At 41.7% G+C, this 14,683-nt stretch overlaps 1 protein-coding gene across 1 annotated transcript in view; it reads left to right on the top strand.

Annotated features, from left to right (window-relative positions):
- Nucleotides 1–14,683, top strand: part of kirrel3b (kirre like nephrin family adhesion molecule 3b) — a 153,103-nt gene that overhangs the window by 83,743 nt on the left and 54,677 nt on the right. The window contains 2 exon segments of the mRNA XM_030108946.1: nucleotides 7,191–7,340; nucleotides 12,251–12,400. Of these exon segments, the coding sequence (XP_029964806.1) occupies nucleotides 7,191–7,340; nucleotides 12,251–12,400 (300 nt within the window).

Here is a 14,683-nt window from a genome sequence, read left to right as displayed (position 1 = left end):
CATCATTGGTTACTATTGTTGTAACACTGACAGCTGCGACTTAGGGATTACATTTTTATATTAATGAAGTAGCCTGTGTAACAAAAGCACAACTGCTTTGAGAAATACTGCAACGCTTTCTGCCGCTGTGTTAAAACCTTGATGAAAGCTTCTGGAAGTTTTTGAATTCCTGCATCTGACAAAAAAAAAAAAAGAGAGAGAGAGAGAAGAAGAAGAAAATCCTATTATTACAGCGAATACCACTGTACCACCCAGAACAGACTTATGATAAATACTATGGGGAAAATGTTAAGCCTTGTCATTCCTGCTGTTCTTCCTCTCTCTGAAGGCAGACGTTTCTTCACATTGTCGTGTGATTTCAAGTTTTTGAAGGAAAAAAAAGATGGTAGAATGCAATTTTCTGTCAGAATAGTTTGAGTTTATGAAAAAAGGATAACCTGTGTATTGTACTTAAACCATCTTCCAGGCATTCACTGTTGGCGGGAACCGATTTTTGTGTATCTGCAAACTGTACCATTCATGTAGTCAGAGAGTTTTACTTCAGTCAAGAGAGATAAACTATTCACTTTCAGTCACTTTCACCTGCAGAATTAGTGTCTGTGTGCCCTCAGCTTAACATCCAGCCTGGTTAGCTGTGACAAAGTCTCTCCTGCGTGCATCTTGAATCTGTGTGGCGCATTAGCCTTGTCATGTGTTTGGGTGTAATGTGCATGTCAGATGATGCTCTCGAAAAATCCAGAGCTTCAAATATCTGTAAAAACCATCCCAATACCACACACTCAGTTAGTACTCAGGTAAGCAACAGACCATTTAAAGCCAATCAGAATTATAGGTGGACTTTTTAATTTTTACTGGGAATAAATTAGAAATCATTGCTGATTGAACTTGATTTACTGCTGCTATGTCGAGTAATTAGTTGCCTTTTTTTGCTGCCAAGTTTCGATCACACATTCACAGTAATGTCCCGTTAACACTTCTGAAATTGCACTTTTTTTTTCATATTCATCAAAATCTTATTTGAGACCTTTTGCAGAATACCTCTCTTGTCTAAAAAAAAATCTCACAAGCACGAAAACGGAGTCTTATAACTGACAGGAGGGACGTAAGTCATTCTTCAGCAACACTGTCAAATGAAATGAATTGTAGCGGAAAAAAAAAATTTAAATGCAAAAACGATGGCCAGTAGAGCAATATTGCAGGGCTCTGTGTTGAACAAAACAGTTGGGGAAATACTTGGAGATGTATTGCAATTTGCAAGTGTTACTTGGTAAAGATCTGGAGAAGATAATCCATAATCAGTGGATTCGTGTTTATATTGAACCAAACACCACAGAAGCCTTTCTTTATATATATATATATATATATATAAATGTTGATAAATCATTCACAGAGGTTTGCAAAGATCAGGGGCTGTGTGGCGGAGAAGTGGTTAGCAGTCTACTGACACTACTGAAAGGAGAAGATCCCTGGTTCAATGTCAGGCTTGGTGAGCTCTCTGTATGGAGTTTGCATGTTCAACCTGTGAGAGTTGGCTCTGTTTATCCCTCACAGTCCACCAGAGCCAAATTGACTGAGCATGTGTGTGACGTGCTGCCTTTTTACCCACAGTCAGCTGGGTTTGACTCCAGAATATAAAGCGTCATGAAAGATGGATGGACGTTTACCGACGGTCAGCGCTGTAAATTGATAGGGCGCTACACTTCACGTGGCTGTCTCCTGTAAGATGCATGTTCTCTGGTTCACACGCTGGATCCTTTGTGGGTACAGTATGTCTTTTTTCTTTTTTGACTCAGCCAATGATTGCAGTAGTTGATAAAAACACCTTGATTTAAACCTGAACGTCACACGTCACACATTCAACAAGCAAGAAAAAAAACAGCACCTATATAACACTGAGAATTAGTAACATAAATGTCATAAAAAATAGAAACTCCATTCATTGGCTACTAAATAACAACACATAGCAACTCAATTGCCTTCCCTTTCTAAAGCTCTCCTGTGCTTTGAAATTGCAAGTATGAAATGCCCAGGCCAGAGGGGTAATAGTTTTTGATAATGATCTTGGACTAAGCTTTGGTGCTGTGTGGCCACATGCCGCACAGAAAGCACGCTGATTATTTCTCTGAAGTGGGCTGGATGTGTGTCCGTAATGGTAATTTCCAGGCCTGATTGGCAAAGAGCGATGAAATTGGGGGCAGTTAGTACTGAGGGGAAAATAGTGCTGGAGTGTGTGGAAATGCAGCCGCCGTCCAATGGTAAACAAATTATCTGAAGTGAAATGACAACATTAGGCAATGCAAAGTGTTGGTCTGCATTATCAGTGCGACTCTCGCATATTTTTAAACTATCTGCTTGTTTTGACACAACCGTGCTGTCCTTATTAGAGATCTACGTTCTCACTTTAAATCGTGGTCATTCAGTCATACCTGCATGAATCATTTTCTGTGATTTGATGCACATAAACATCTACTTCCAGCACCTACGTGTATATGGAAAAACCTCCGTATACAAATGTCCTGTTTTTCACTTTAGTTTGTACATTCTAAAACAAAGTCAACAAATGTTTGACTGTGAAGGTTCTGAAGCTGTAGAAACAATCGCCTCTAATCCTTGAAGATGTTCTCTGCATCTTTAAAACAGCCGACAAACCAGCAGTGCCTTTAAATGAAGGTAGTTTTTAAGTAATAAGTGGATAAACTCTTGGGCAAGATTTGAGCAGAAACACAATACCCAATTCTGCAAATCCAAAGAGCTGAACTCAAACACTTCTTTGCTGCCGCCGCTAATCTTTTCAGACAATATCTGAAAACGCACTCAGTAGTTAACTTTCTCTCCTTCTGCCTCTTTGTTTCTGACAATCTATTCATAGGAAAAGGTTTTGGCTGTTGCTGAGTAAGAGGAACCCACAGGGCTGTCTGATGTCTCTAGTGACAGAAACAAGGTGTCTGTTTTTTGCTCTGTTTGCCCACGTATTTACAGAGCCTCACCCTCAAAGTCAAGGCCCATTTGACTCGCAGCAAATTGGCATGTCTAGACTGTTTTCCATTTTAATTTTATTTATATATTTAACTGAGCTCTCTAGCAAGCCCTATTAGGACACTTTATACAGCATTATTAATGTCTGGCTCTAGTTCCGGCACCTGAGCACAATCACCCTCCACCCCTCCTATTACTGTCAGTGATGAAGGCTGAAGCCGGGTCCTTGGTTCCTAATTGTTCTTTTCAGTTATGAAAATATGTTCCATGAATATGTGAGAAGGCAGATTGTCTTCATTCTGTTGTGCGCCATGCCTTATCCTGAAAAGAGACTGGGTAGATTACATGGTGTATTTTTTTTTTCTTCTTCCAAAACTGTGCTGACCAATTTGGCAGAGGTATTTGTTATACAAATGGATGAATGGAAGATACCACCTTGACACGAACCCCACTGTTTGTGTGCACGTGTCGCCACTTTTTCTACAACTACATCACGACTGAGGTACATTTATTGGCAAATGCAGGCATCACGTTTTCAACTGCCATCAACATGATTCCGGATTCCTACTAGCAAAAATACGTGCAAGCTTCAAATGTCTGCTATGTTCAAAGTTTCATACAAGGTCACAATAATTCTCATCATTTTAATGTAAGCATTATATCACTGAAAACCCTCTCGTGATCTGAGGTGTGATCAAATGAAATTCTAATTTGACAGTGTTGCTGTTGTTGGTTGGTCATTATTTACACATTCATTTGGCTTCACAGCAGTAAAGCCATTCAGCCATACATGTTCTGCTTTGGGTCAATAGGCTTTCTGAGGTTTAAACTCATATTTTAGACTCCCGCTGCCATAAAGTTATAGCTCCTTTATGTTTCTGAGGTCAAAACATCCCAATGAGAAGGTGCCCAATAAATAATTTACTAAATCACAGGACTAAAAGAAAAAAAAAAAAAAAAACTCTTTTAATATGGTTTTCTATGAAGAGGAATTCAAGTTACCTTGAACAATTCACACATTCACACTATATATCTATCCCTTTTTCCTCGATCTTCCTTCAGTGTTACACAGAGCAATTGAGGCTCAAGGGTCAAAGCCGGTTGCCACTTGTTGAAGGATCAAAATCTCACAGGAAAAGTCTTCTAGCCTCTTATTAGTCTTAATAGTCTGCTCTTAATAGAGATTTGTCGTGAATAGGTGAGGTGAATAATCCATTCATCATCACAAGCTGCATACAATGAATTACTGAAAGTTATTTACTTCTCAACTGTGTTGCCATGTTTTACTTGTAAAGCTACGTTCACACCGAACGCGATTTTGCGTCAAAAAGCGCGTCAATGCGAGAAGCTGAACGCGTGTCAATTCTGAGGTCCGACGCTGAACAACGCGGGGCCAAAAGCCGCCTCCCCACCAGACGCGACGCGTCGTGTCTGGTGGGGAGGCGGGGCTCCCTGTAAAATGAAGAAGTTTTGTCCCAGAGCTCTGTGCGAGCGTAAACGGCCATTATGCTGAAATTTAGCTTTTTTCCCACATCTACCCTCCTAGTTCTATGGTGTGATGGACCGCAACACGGGGGGGGGTTTACGAAAGTTAGATTCATAGAAATCGATTTCAATTGAACAGTAATAGCTTATTATACCAAATTGGGAATCAATAAGGTTAAAGTTGGCATAAAAAGAAGTAATTCCTTTGAAAAAAAAAAAAAAAGAAAGAGTCTGTCAATGGTTTCAGTATATTCATTCTACAAATCTACCTTGAGAATTGACAAATTCATCATCATCCAATGGTTAAAATCAAGTCTGCATTCTCTTCACTCAAAGGAAACAAAAGTAGATTTGGAATTGATATAATTTTGCAAGGTTTAGAAGGTCAGGGCTGCTTCCATGGCCTCAGACTGAAGGTAAAGCACCAGAACAACAAATCTCAAGGTCTCCACCTTAAAAAAATATGTGTCTGTTGTCCCAGATAGACTGGGACAGTTTCAGGGACGGCTGTCGATCACTGTGTTTTATTTAAGAGGCAGGATAAGGTAGACAGATTCAGTACAGTCGGCGGATGCTTCTATCACTACAATGAAACAATCCAATCTGTAAAAATAAAAACACAAACAGCATATGTCTGCAATGGTTGTTGGGAAGCTCACACCTTTGTTGACCAAACCTAAAGACTAAATGGATCCTGTAAAGTCCTACTTTATAATAATAAATAATAAATAAATCCTCTGTGCTTGAAACAAGCTGGAAATGTGCCACAGCATCAAATTGTCCCTTTTCTCAATATGTTCAAAGATGAAAAGCAAAAGGTGGCATGTAGGTGTGTGCAGGAAAGACACAGGCATGTGACCTACCAGCAGAGAGATTCCTTAAAATGTTGAAACAATTACAGCACAGTCTGAACTGTTTGATAATATCAGTCATGAGTGAGCAGATGCGGGGCTCCCTGGTGTTTATAGTGTTTTCTGTGAACAAGACAATAGATCAGTTGAATCGCCGTCTATACGCCGGCGCTTCATCTGCGTCCTGGCTGGGTAACGGAGCACAGCTGAGATAAGCACGTGGGAACACAGTCAGGGCTGAACAAAGCTGTCTAGCTTTGAAGGGCAATACATATGGCGAGATAAAGTCTGTCTGAGCCGTCGTCAGCTGCGGCGAACGCGCACATATTCGAAATGCCTAGTTAGCCAAGAAAAAGGTGTTGAGCCTCGAGATGATGAAAAACCTACTCAATGCTCCGAGAAGAAACACATTATTTTCTTTCCTCTTGAAGTAGGTTTAGTGATAAATGTACATGGAAATGAGGCAGTATACAGACTTGCGTGTCGCTCGCTGTGTGCTGCATCCTCGCCGTGCTCAGAGAAGACAGGGCATGAATTAATTTGAGAACCGCTGGCTTATATATTTTAACAAGTTATCCATCAAATCCAATTGAGCTCAGAGCTGTATGAAAAGACGCTCAGATTCGAACGTCATTCTCCAACTCCAGCGAAATCACTTTTTAGTGCATGACAACAATCTTTGCTTTGTTTGTGGTTTGAAAGTGTTAAGAAACGATCTTTGAATACAAAATGAAGCGCACAGTGAAGCAGTGACATTCAGACGACAAAAGTGTGAGGTATGAACATGCCTTTGTAATCAGCCTTTGCTCTGTTGATGTGATTTTCATTATGCTGCTACTACATCAGTTTTTTTTTTTTTCAATGCATACAATTAAGATGAAAAATTGTGTAAACGTAAATGGGTGCGTGGAACTTGATCGCCTGTTGGTGCATGTCCTCAGGAGAAAGGCGGTTAAGTCGATTGAGAAAAAAAAGGTTAACAACTGAACTTAGCAGTTGCCAAATACAAAATATCTGTGAACCAAGCTGTCTCGGCAAAGTGTGAAAGAGCAAGTCACACTTTTAAACCTTTGCTGTGATTCATGCTCGCTGTGTGTCTGCGCCCGCTGCTTGTACCAATGCATATCTGTCTGTGTAGGCTTTAGTTGATAGGCAGGCTGCCAGTGCTGCCGACTCCACGTCAGTACCACTCTGTACCCTCCATCCTGATCACCGGCTCTTCCCCGCACACAAACACATTCACGCACTCCTCTTACCGTACCCCCTCCCCGTCGACGCACCCTCTGTTTCTAATGGAGTTCGCTGCACACCACTTTCCGCCCGAGCGCGCGGTGGAGGAGTGCGGCTAATAGCGGTTGCACAGTTGGACTACATGGGTGTGAGCTCGACTTAATGTATGCCGCTGTAGCCGTGTTGGCAGACAGACTCGTGTTATCTGCTGCGGTGTGTACGGCCCCGGCCCATCTGTACGGCGACATCCCTCATAAATGAACCGAGCCGAGTGGTGACGGCTGTCTCGTAGCCTGTGCTTCCATCCCGGCGCGCCACCGACACCTACGGTGCGTGTACAGTATCTCGTCTCCATATCATGAATAGTAAAATACTGTGCCACATTTGTACATAGACCTTTTGGGTTCTTTTAATGTGAGTTTGACAAGAGGTTTGAGTGAAATTGGTGAAAATAAGCCCATAGTGCTCTTCACCCATTGTTACTCTCATTCAGCGCTGGAGACACTGAAAGCAGGAGTTGGCATAATTTCACTTATGATTCTCTTTCATCTTCAGTTTTCCACGTCTTCCTGTCTGTGTCACGCTAAAATAATGATACTGAGTTGAAACATTCAGATCTAACCATTTCCTTGTTTCTTGTCTCTTCAGGGGTGGAAGCCATGTTTTCCCAGCAGCCTCAGGACCTGGTGGTGGTGGCAGGTCAGCCCGTGACGTTACCGTGCTCCATCCCCGGGTACCAAGGCGTCGTCCTGTGGATCAAAGACGGCCTGGCACTGGGAGTCGGGAGAGACCTCTCTGGTAAGAAACAGTGCTCTCGATTTTTTAAAAATGTCATCCTGCAGTCCCCCGTCACGTTTTGTTTTCCCACATTAAACACAACACATTATGCAACTGTCAGATTAGAACGGATGCTTATTGTCATCCGGTCCTCACATATCAACAGACTACTGCTCTTCCAAATATATCTCTCAACAGTCAGATAAAGGCGTTTTCATAATAGATTGTTAAAAAGAGGACTGGTGCAAGTGTAATAATAATGTTACTGAATAAGACCAAACAGCAGTGAAATATTGTTTTCTGCCTTTATGTTTCAGACTGACTTCAGTCTCTCACACTTTGTGTTAAGCACAAACCAGAGAGACACAAACATCCCAGTGAAATACAACATCAGTGGCTGCTCTGGTCTTTCTCTGGTGCTTCAGGCTGCTAAATGGCTTTTGAAGAGTAGTTGGCATCCTCTAATTACACCGCACCTCATGCATAATTGTCTTAATTGTTTAATTTGGGGTAAAAGTGACTACAGCACTGTCATTTAGTGGCCTGTTGTTCCACCCATTGACACTTTATGTATATTCATGACCTTGATGTTTTTCAAAGAAACATATCAGTCCTCCGAATAAGCATTGAGTCATTGAATTGGGAAAAGGCGCTATCTGTTTATTGAAATGATCATTAAGTTCTCCCAAAACAGAGATCTGTCTGAACTCATATACAGCTCACCTTCATGGCTAGACATTGTTGCATACAAGCAAAAGTATTTCCTTTGAATCTCTTTAATGTCCCTCACCTTCCTCTGCTCTGGCCCCTGAACTGTCTTGAATTAATTTCAATTTAAAGGAGAATCACACAATGTCAAGCCCTTTTCAAAACATACATGCTTCTTCTGATCTCAAACAACTAAATATATATTGGACTTGAGATTTGAGGTCTTCTACCTTCTGACCTTTAGCAAAAGCTTTTAGAGGTCTTCCTCGCCACGACGGTGGCCTGTAATTAAACCTCGGCGGCTGACAGAACCCCAGTAAAGCCGTCCCATTCCCTCTATAGGTCCTTATCAGGCCCTGGAGAAGCAGAGAGGTAGCTGTAAACAATAGTCCTCCAGTCTTAAGGTCTCTTTGGGAGAAATAGGAGGCAGTCAGGGAGAGTACTTATGATTGCTTGAGATAGAAAAAAAAAAAAAAACAGAGAGATAGAGGAAGAGGGAGCACAATTTTGTTAGGGGTCAGAGTTTAGCGGAGATGTTTGTCTTCTTTTTTTTTATTATTGATTTAACAAGACAAGATGATCGAGATGAAATCTCAATGCGGCAGTGTTCAAAGTCAGAGGCATGAGCAGAAGGAGAAAAGGGAGAGAATGTTGGGTCACCACACCGAACGGAGCTGCAGTAGACCCCACTTTAACAGCACATCTGTGAAGAGCTTAATAGTCACGGGCAGGATGCCGTAATCTCGTCTCTCTCCACAAACATCCTCCCGTCGTTATCTGAATGAATAGTGAGGCCTGAGACGGAGAGTTGAAGTGTTAAAAATGCACGGGGTTTTTGTATGAAGAGAAATCGCTGCCTGCCTCGAGGAGATGGGTAGCTGGAATCAACGGTATGATGCGGACAGGGGCTGAGTGCCTTCCATTGAGACAGATGACACTTTCTCAAACCAAAGCGCTCCACAGCTGTCCTTTTTTATCACCCCTGCCTACCTAAACAAGCAATGCGTGCAGCCGAAGAAAAAAAAGAAAAAAAAGAAGGAGTGACGGTACATCACCGCATGATGTACACAATGAGAGAAAAGTGGCAGCTGTATACATAAAAAGTGCGACGAATCAAATGTTGCATGGAGCATTTCAATAATATAGGTTTGCTCGGCTATTCATAGAAAGAAGCTGCGTTGGCAGCGTGCTCCGCCTGGGACCTGTTTCCATTCACGGGAGCAGTGATTAAACTGAGAGAACTCTTTCACCATTCAGCACAAGAAATCGCGGCACAAAAGCCAATGATTCCTATCTGTCCCTGAATTTCCTCTTCATTCCCTTTTGTGTCACGCTTTTCCACTCTAATTAAAGAAAAATAAAGTAGCCCCACAGCGGCTCGACATACCAATCAATGTCATGAATATGCATGATGCTGAATGTATCTCCTACACGTGATGGGGGACAATAGTGGGAGCAGCTATAAGTGAATTCTCCCAGTGTGCTGGCGGAGCGAGGAGAGGGACTGTGTGTTTGTACACTTTGTGCCTGCTGATTATGGATATAGGAGGAGAGTGAAGTCCTAAACAGACCTTTAGAAGAAAAGCATGTGTCACTCCAACTTCTCACAAGAGCAAATTGAACACTGGGGACCTGTTCGCAGCAGCAGCAAACCTGTTTCTATCCTCCGGTGGTTACACTGTGTGAAACGTGTTCTAGGTGAACGCTATAAATCACTAGGCCACGCCTCAAGTGTCCGTACAGCCACACACACACACACACACACACACACACACACACACACGCACGTAAGCCATCGATTCAGCCTGAAGACAAATCCATTCCCCCTCTGATGGATTCATTACTCCTTAATGGGCCTATTTTACATTGTTTGCTTTGGGTAACACATTGTGTCTTTGAAATTCGCTGAGATCTAAGATCAATGGTCCTTTATAGGTACACGTCACATGCAGAGGGGGTGATCAGTCTTCATGTGTGCCAGTATAATTTCAATCATATTGACAAAATGCATGATCAAGGTGCTTATAAGGTGACACAAACACATTACACTGTGTTCATATTCTTTGGGAACGAGATTATAAGATCCTTATCATTTACTATCAACCGCGAATGCAAATATGTCTTCCTGCTACAGTACAGAGAAGAAACTGGAACGGCGCCATGTCCACACACAGCAAAATTATTCTTAGCGTGCCGGAGGTACAGATGAGATAACTGGCAGGACCGTGTGTTTGCGCAACAGAAATTAACATGGCTTATACCTTGAGACAATCGAGACAAGCAAAACAGGAAGCATATTAAGTACATCTTATTTCTGTGGTAGGTACAGCAAAGCACCAATTACATCGACTGGAATCAACTCAAGGTCATATTATTCACATTTGTGCAATGACCATTACCCTTGTGATCTGGAATGGTATTATTGCTTTGAATCTCATCAGTGGGCATAAAACTGAAGCGAAATGGCTCTCTGGGTGACCTTCTATACATAATGGTGCATCTTGAGTTTTAGGCTTTATTCTGAGCATGAAAAAGCAGAAAGCTGATTTTTAATCAGTGGTTATTAATGTCACTAATGGACACTGCCAGACGTGTTTTTTTAGCTAACCCTTTCGTACTTGCATTACATTTTGTCTGATAGTCCAAACGTTTCAACATATCTTTAACGAGTTTTTTCTTTTCTTTTTGCAAGTAATAACTCTTACTTTAGAGATGCATGAAAGTCTGCTATCTGACAGTTTAGTTTTTTTTTTTTTTTTTAACAGATTCTGTTTATGTTTGGGCTATCTTTTGTCCTTCATCCCTTTAACTGTATAGACGCCTAAGATTAAAGGCTACATGTAGGAGGATAAATTGCAGAGAGTGGCTTAATCGGCTGTAACTCACCCCACCAGCATATAATGAGGCCCACTTCATGCTCTATTAAAGGCTACTGGATTCAATGAAGCAACAGTCAGTAATTGGACTTTGAGCATATGATGGGTTTTTTTGCAGTAGACAAATTCAAGGACTTAAAAGCTGTTACAAGTCTGTGCAGTCTGTTCCTTTTGGGTGCTAAAACATATAATCAGACTGTAAACCCTTTTACAGTCAAAGACTCCAATTTTTGGGGAATCTCTGAAGTGAAAATGACTCATTCGCTAGCTGTTACTGAGAAATCAATATTTCACTTCCCAACATTTTTTTGGCGATAACCCAACGGTTGGATGGGTACTAATAGACCTTTTCAGAAAAAAGAAAATGACAAGTGTGTAAGTCTAAAGTGTGAAGTTTTCTTTTACAAAGCACAAAGTTGGACCAAAGCTTTATTAAAAGTCTGGCCTTGTTCCCCTGTAAAGCTCTCCCATCCAATCTTCTGGTTTCATCACTGATCAATGAATTACGTAAGAACTGGTGGAGAAAAAGCAATTCTCCACGAGACATTCTTCATATTTCTTAAGTAGAATTTTTATGAAGAGACATTCTTGTTTTATTCCACATACTGTATCCATAATAATTACAAAAGACGGAGTGAAGGAAGGATGAAAAGGGATCTTCAGAGATGTGCAATTCCAGAAGCATGTGAAATACTCCGCAGAGCTTCCTGGTTAAACACATTCTTCTTCCTGCTTATTCGCCCCCATGGAGGGCTGTACTCTGCAACACACTCACAATGCATATTCAGATAATAGTAGAGGGGATATCTTTTAAAGCATCTTGCTTGACTTGTGTAAAATGCCCAGGTCTCTTGGATATTGCACTGCTTTCTTACATTATTAAACTATAAATCATTTCACAGGGCAATGCTGAAACAAGTCAAACTTGAGCAGCTCCTGTTTACGGTTGCAGTAAAACATTCTCCAGAATGCAGCAACCTCCACAGCATCTCATTACCACTGCCTGAAGAGCTATAAAAGCATGTATAAAAATGTATTGTGTATACATTAACAAATGAACCGTCAAGCCACTTTCACTCACCAAGTAATGTGTTTCCAACTTTCTTCTTTTCCATTCATTCGCTTTTGCAGTTCAATTAAAATGAATAAGTTGCTAGTTAACAGAAACGTCCATTCATTAATGCTGAAGCAATGCGTGCTTTCTTCATTTCTTTGATGAAGCGTGATACTTTGCAGATGAATCGTATACTTTCACCTGACAGGGCTGACAGTGAATTTACCTTCTCTCTTCAGCCGACCGAACAGGCTTTTTTGCTGTAAAACTCAACAAATGCATTTCCATCGCAGGCTACCCTCGTTACACCGTGATCGGCGACCACAGTTCAGGGGAGTATCATCTGCGCATCCAGCATGTCGAACTGATGGACGACTCTGTGTTTGAGTGCCAGGCGGTCCAGGCTGCCATGAGGTCCCGCCCTGCCCGTCTCACTGTGCTGGGTAAGTTGGCCATAAACACACAGACTCCAAACAATACCATAGTGTTTTTGCCAAGCCTGTCCAACTGGCAAACAATCCCTGGCTTCTGGCTTCTCACTTTGTGGTTTGTTTTTAAATGTCCCGTGCTAGTTTTTTTTTTTTTTTTTTTTTTAACGCTAGAGGCCCAATGTAAACATCGCAAAAGCTGGTTTTTGCTCATGTTTTATTGGTTTATATGTCTGAAATATTCAGACTAAATTAGTGTTATCTCTGCCTTTTATTCAATGCTGTTTTTGAGTTTGAGTCTTTGTTCACTTTCCAGCTTCCATGCACATGTAAATACACAAATGAAGGCAGATGTCTGAGCGTTCTTTCATCTAAATCATGATAGCATAGCCACGGTGAATTCTGAGAACAACAGAGGTACTTCATATCATCAAAAGGAATTAAATCGTTGATAATGTTTCCCGCTCAGTGCAGGATGCCAATATGAGTGAACTTCTACAGACCCTTACATTTCCATTCTTAATTTCCTTCCTCCGCCATGCAGCCTCCATTCCATTATTACCATAAGCTTGAGAGGTTACAGGCTCTTAATTAAACTTTATTGGGTTATCACTCAGTGTTGCCATTTCCGCCTTATTGGGTCGCGCTCGTCCAGACCGCGGCTCACGACTCCTTCTCCCGGCCTTTGGGGCTTTTCCGCCGCCGCCTCCTCCGCCGGAGGAATAGCCGAGGAGATAGCCGGAGTCAGTGACAGAGAGGGAATGAGTAAAAAAGAGAGAGAAGAGAGAGAGGAGGGGGGTGTCTGCCACACAGTGCTCTCCACCAGCGACTGATCCGCCTTATTGATCCAGCCTAATGAAAAGTGAAACTAACGATTTGTAGGGGAGAAGGCAGTAAGAGAAAAAGAGAGGGGAAGACAAATTGCGGCATAACGTTTCTCTGGCTGCCGAGCCCCCTGCAAATGGATGTAAGTGAATAATTATGGATGCTTCTACAGTGAGCTAAAAAGTGTCTATTGTAAAAACGGTCTCTTCTTCCACTGACATTCTTGCCTACATGTTAAAGATTGTGCTTCTTTGGCCCAGAGCTTTTGTTTTAGTTTATTTCTTGGGAAATTCCCCACTTCTCAGTTGGGAGAACTCACATAAACCAACAAGTCAAGTTGATGAAAAACTGCTTAGATATGGCGGTTATTCCTGGTAATTAGCCACATGATGCATGGAAAACAATATCTGTTTGTTTGTTTGTTTTTTCTTAATATATAGGAACCTACCAGTTTCCAGTTATTTAAATTCCCTTTGTTTCAATCCACACTGTTCAATGAGGTTTTTTTTGTATGTTTTTAGTTATTTCAACAACCCTTCCTCTCAGTACAGCATGTAATTGAAAAATGATTCTCAAATACTTTCCTCTGTGCGTCAAGAAACCAAACAGCCGTTCAACAATTGCCGCGACTGTATTTCTGCAGCTAATCAGCAGCGAGGGAGGAAAAGCCTTTATTAGTTATTTGGCTTTTTGAGGGTGAAAAAGTTTATCATTCCCCAACATAAGCCCAAATGGAAGGTGTTTGTTTAATCCCCTGCCAAGCTGGCTGACTCCTGAATGCACTGCCAAGAAGAACTCCGGGCTGACGTACACACAAGGTAATGGAGGAAATATATGCAAGGCCTGTGTCACCGCAAACTCCAAGCTGTCAATTACTTGCCAGCGGTGACAGAGTGTGTCTATCGACTTGGAAGACAGCTATGGTCACACACACACACACACACACACACACACACACACACAAACACACACACACACACACACCTGTGTGCACGCGCAGACAAAAATACATCTGCATATACACAACGTGTTTAGGCCGCACACTCCAGCGGTGCACACACGCAGCTTCCCCTCTGCAAACTGACAGCAGTATAAATCTAAAGCTCTCCCCTCCATCTTTCAGAACTCAATATCAGCCCAGACTCCTCCATACACTGTGTCAGACGACCGTCTTCCCTCTTGACTTCAGTAAGCTCGGAAGTGTTGAAACATAAACATTTATTTGCATCAGCGGCAAAAAGAAATGTTTTTGAATTGTTTCAAAAACAGATAATTTTTTTTTTTTTTTTTTTTTGCTTTCTAATGGTTTTGCTCAGTTTCTCTTCAGCAGAGCCAACCTTGGCCCGGCATTGACCTGAAATGACCGGCCCTTTTACAAGAGAATCCAGTCTGACCTTTTACTTCACTCCCATCCATTTCTGCCAGTACTTATAGAGGACAAGAAAGCAGGAAGAAGAGGGGGAACAAAAAAAC

This window comes from Salarias fasciatus, chromosome 14, assembly GCF_902148845.1.
Source record: "Salarias fasciatus chromosome 14, fSalaFa1.1, whole genome shotgun sequence".
Taxonomy (NCBI): domain Eukaryota; kingdom Metazoa; phylum Chordata; class Actinopteri; order Blenniiformes; family Blenniidae; genus Salarias; species Salarias fasciatus.
This window is presented reverse-complemented; position numbering and strand designations above follow the sequence as displayed.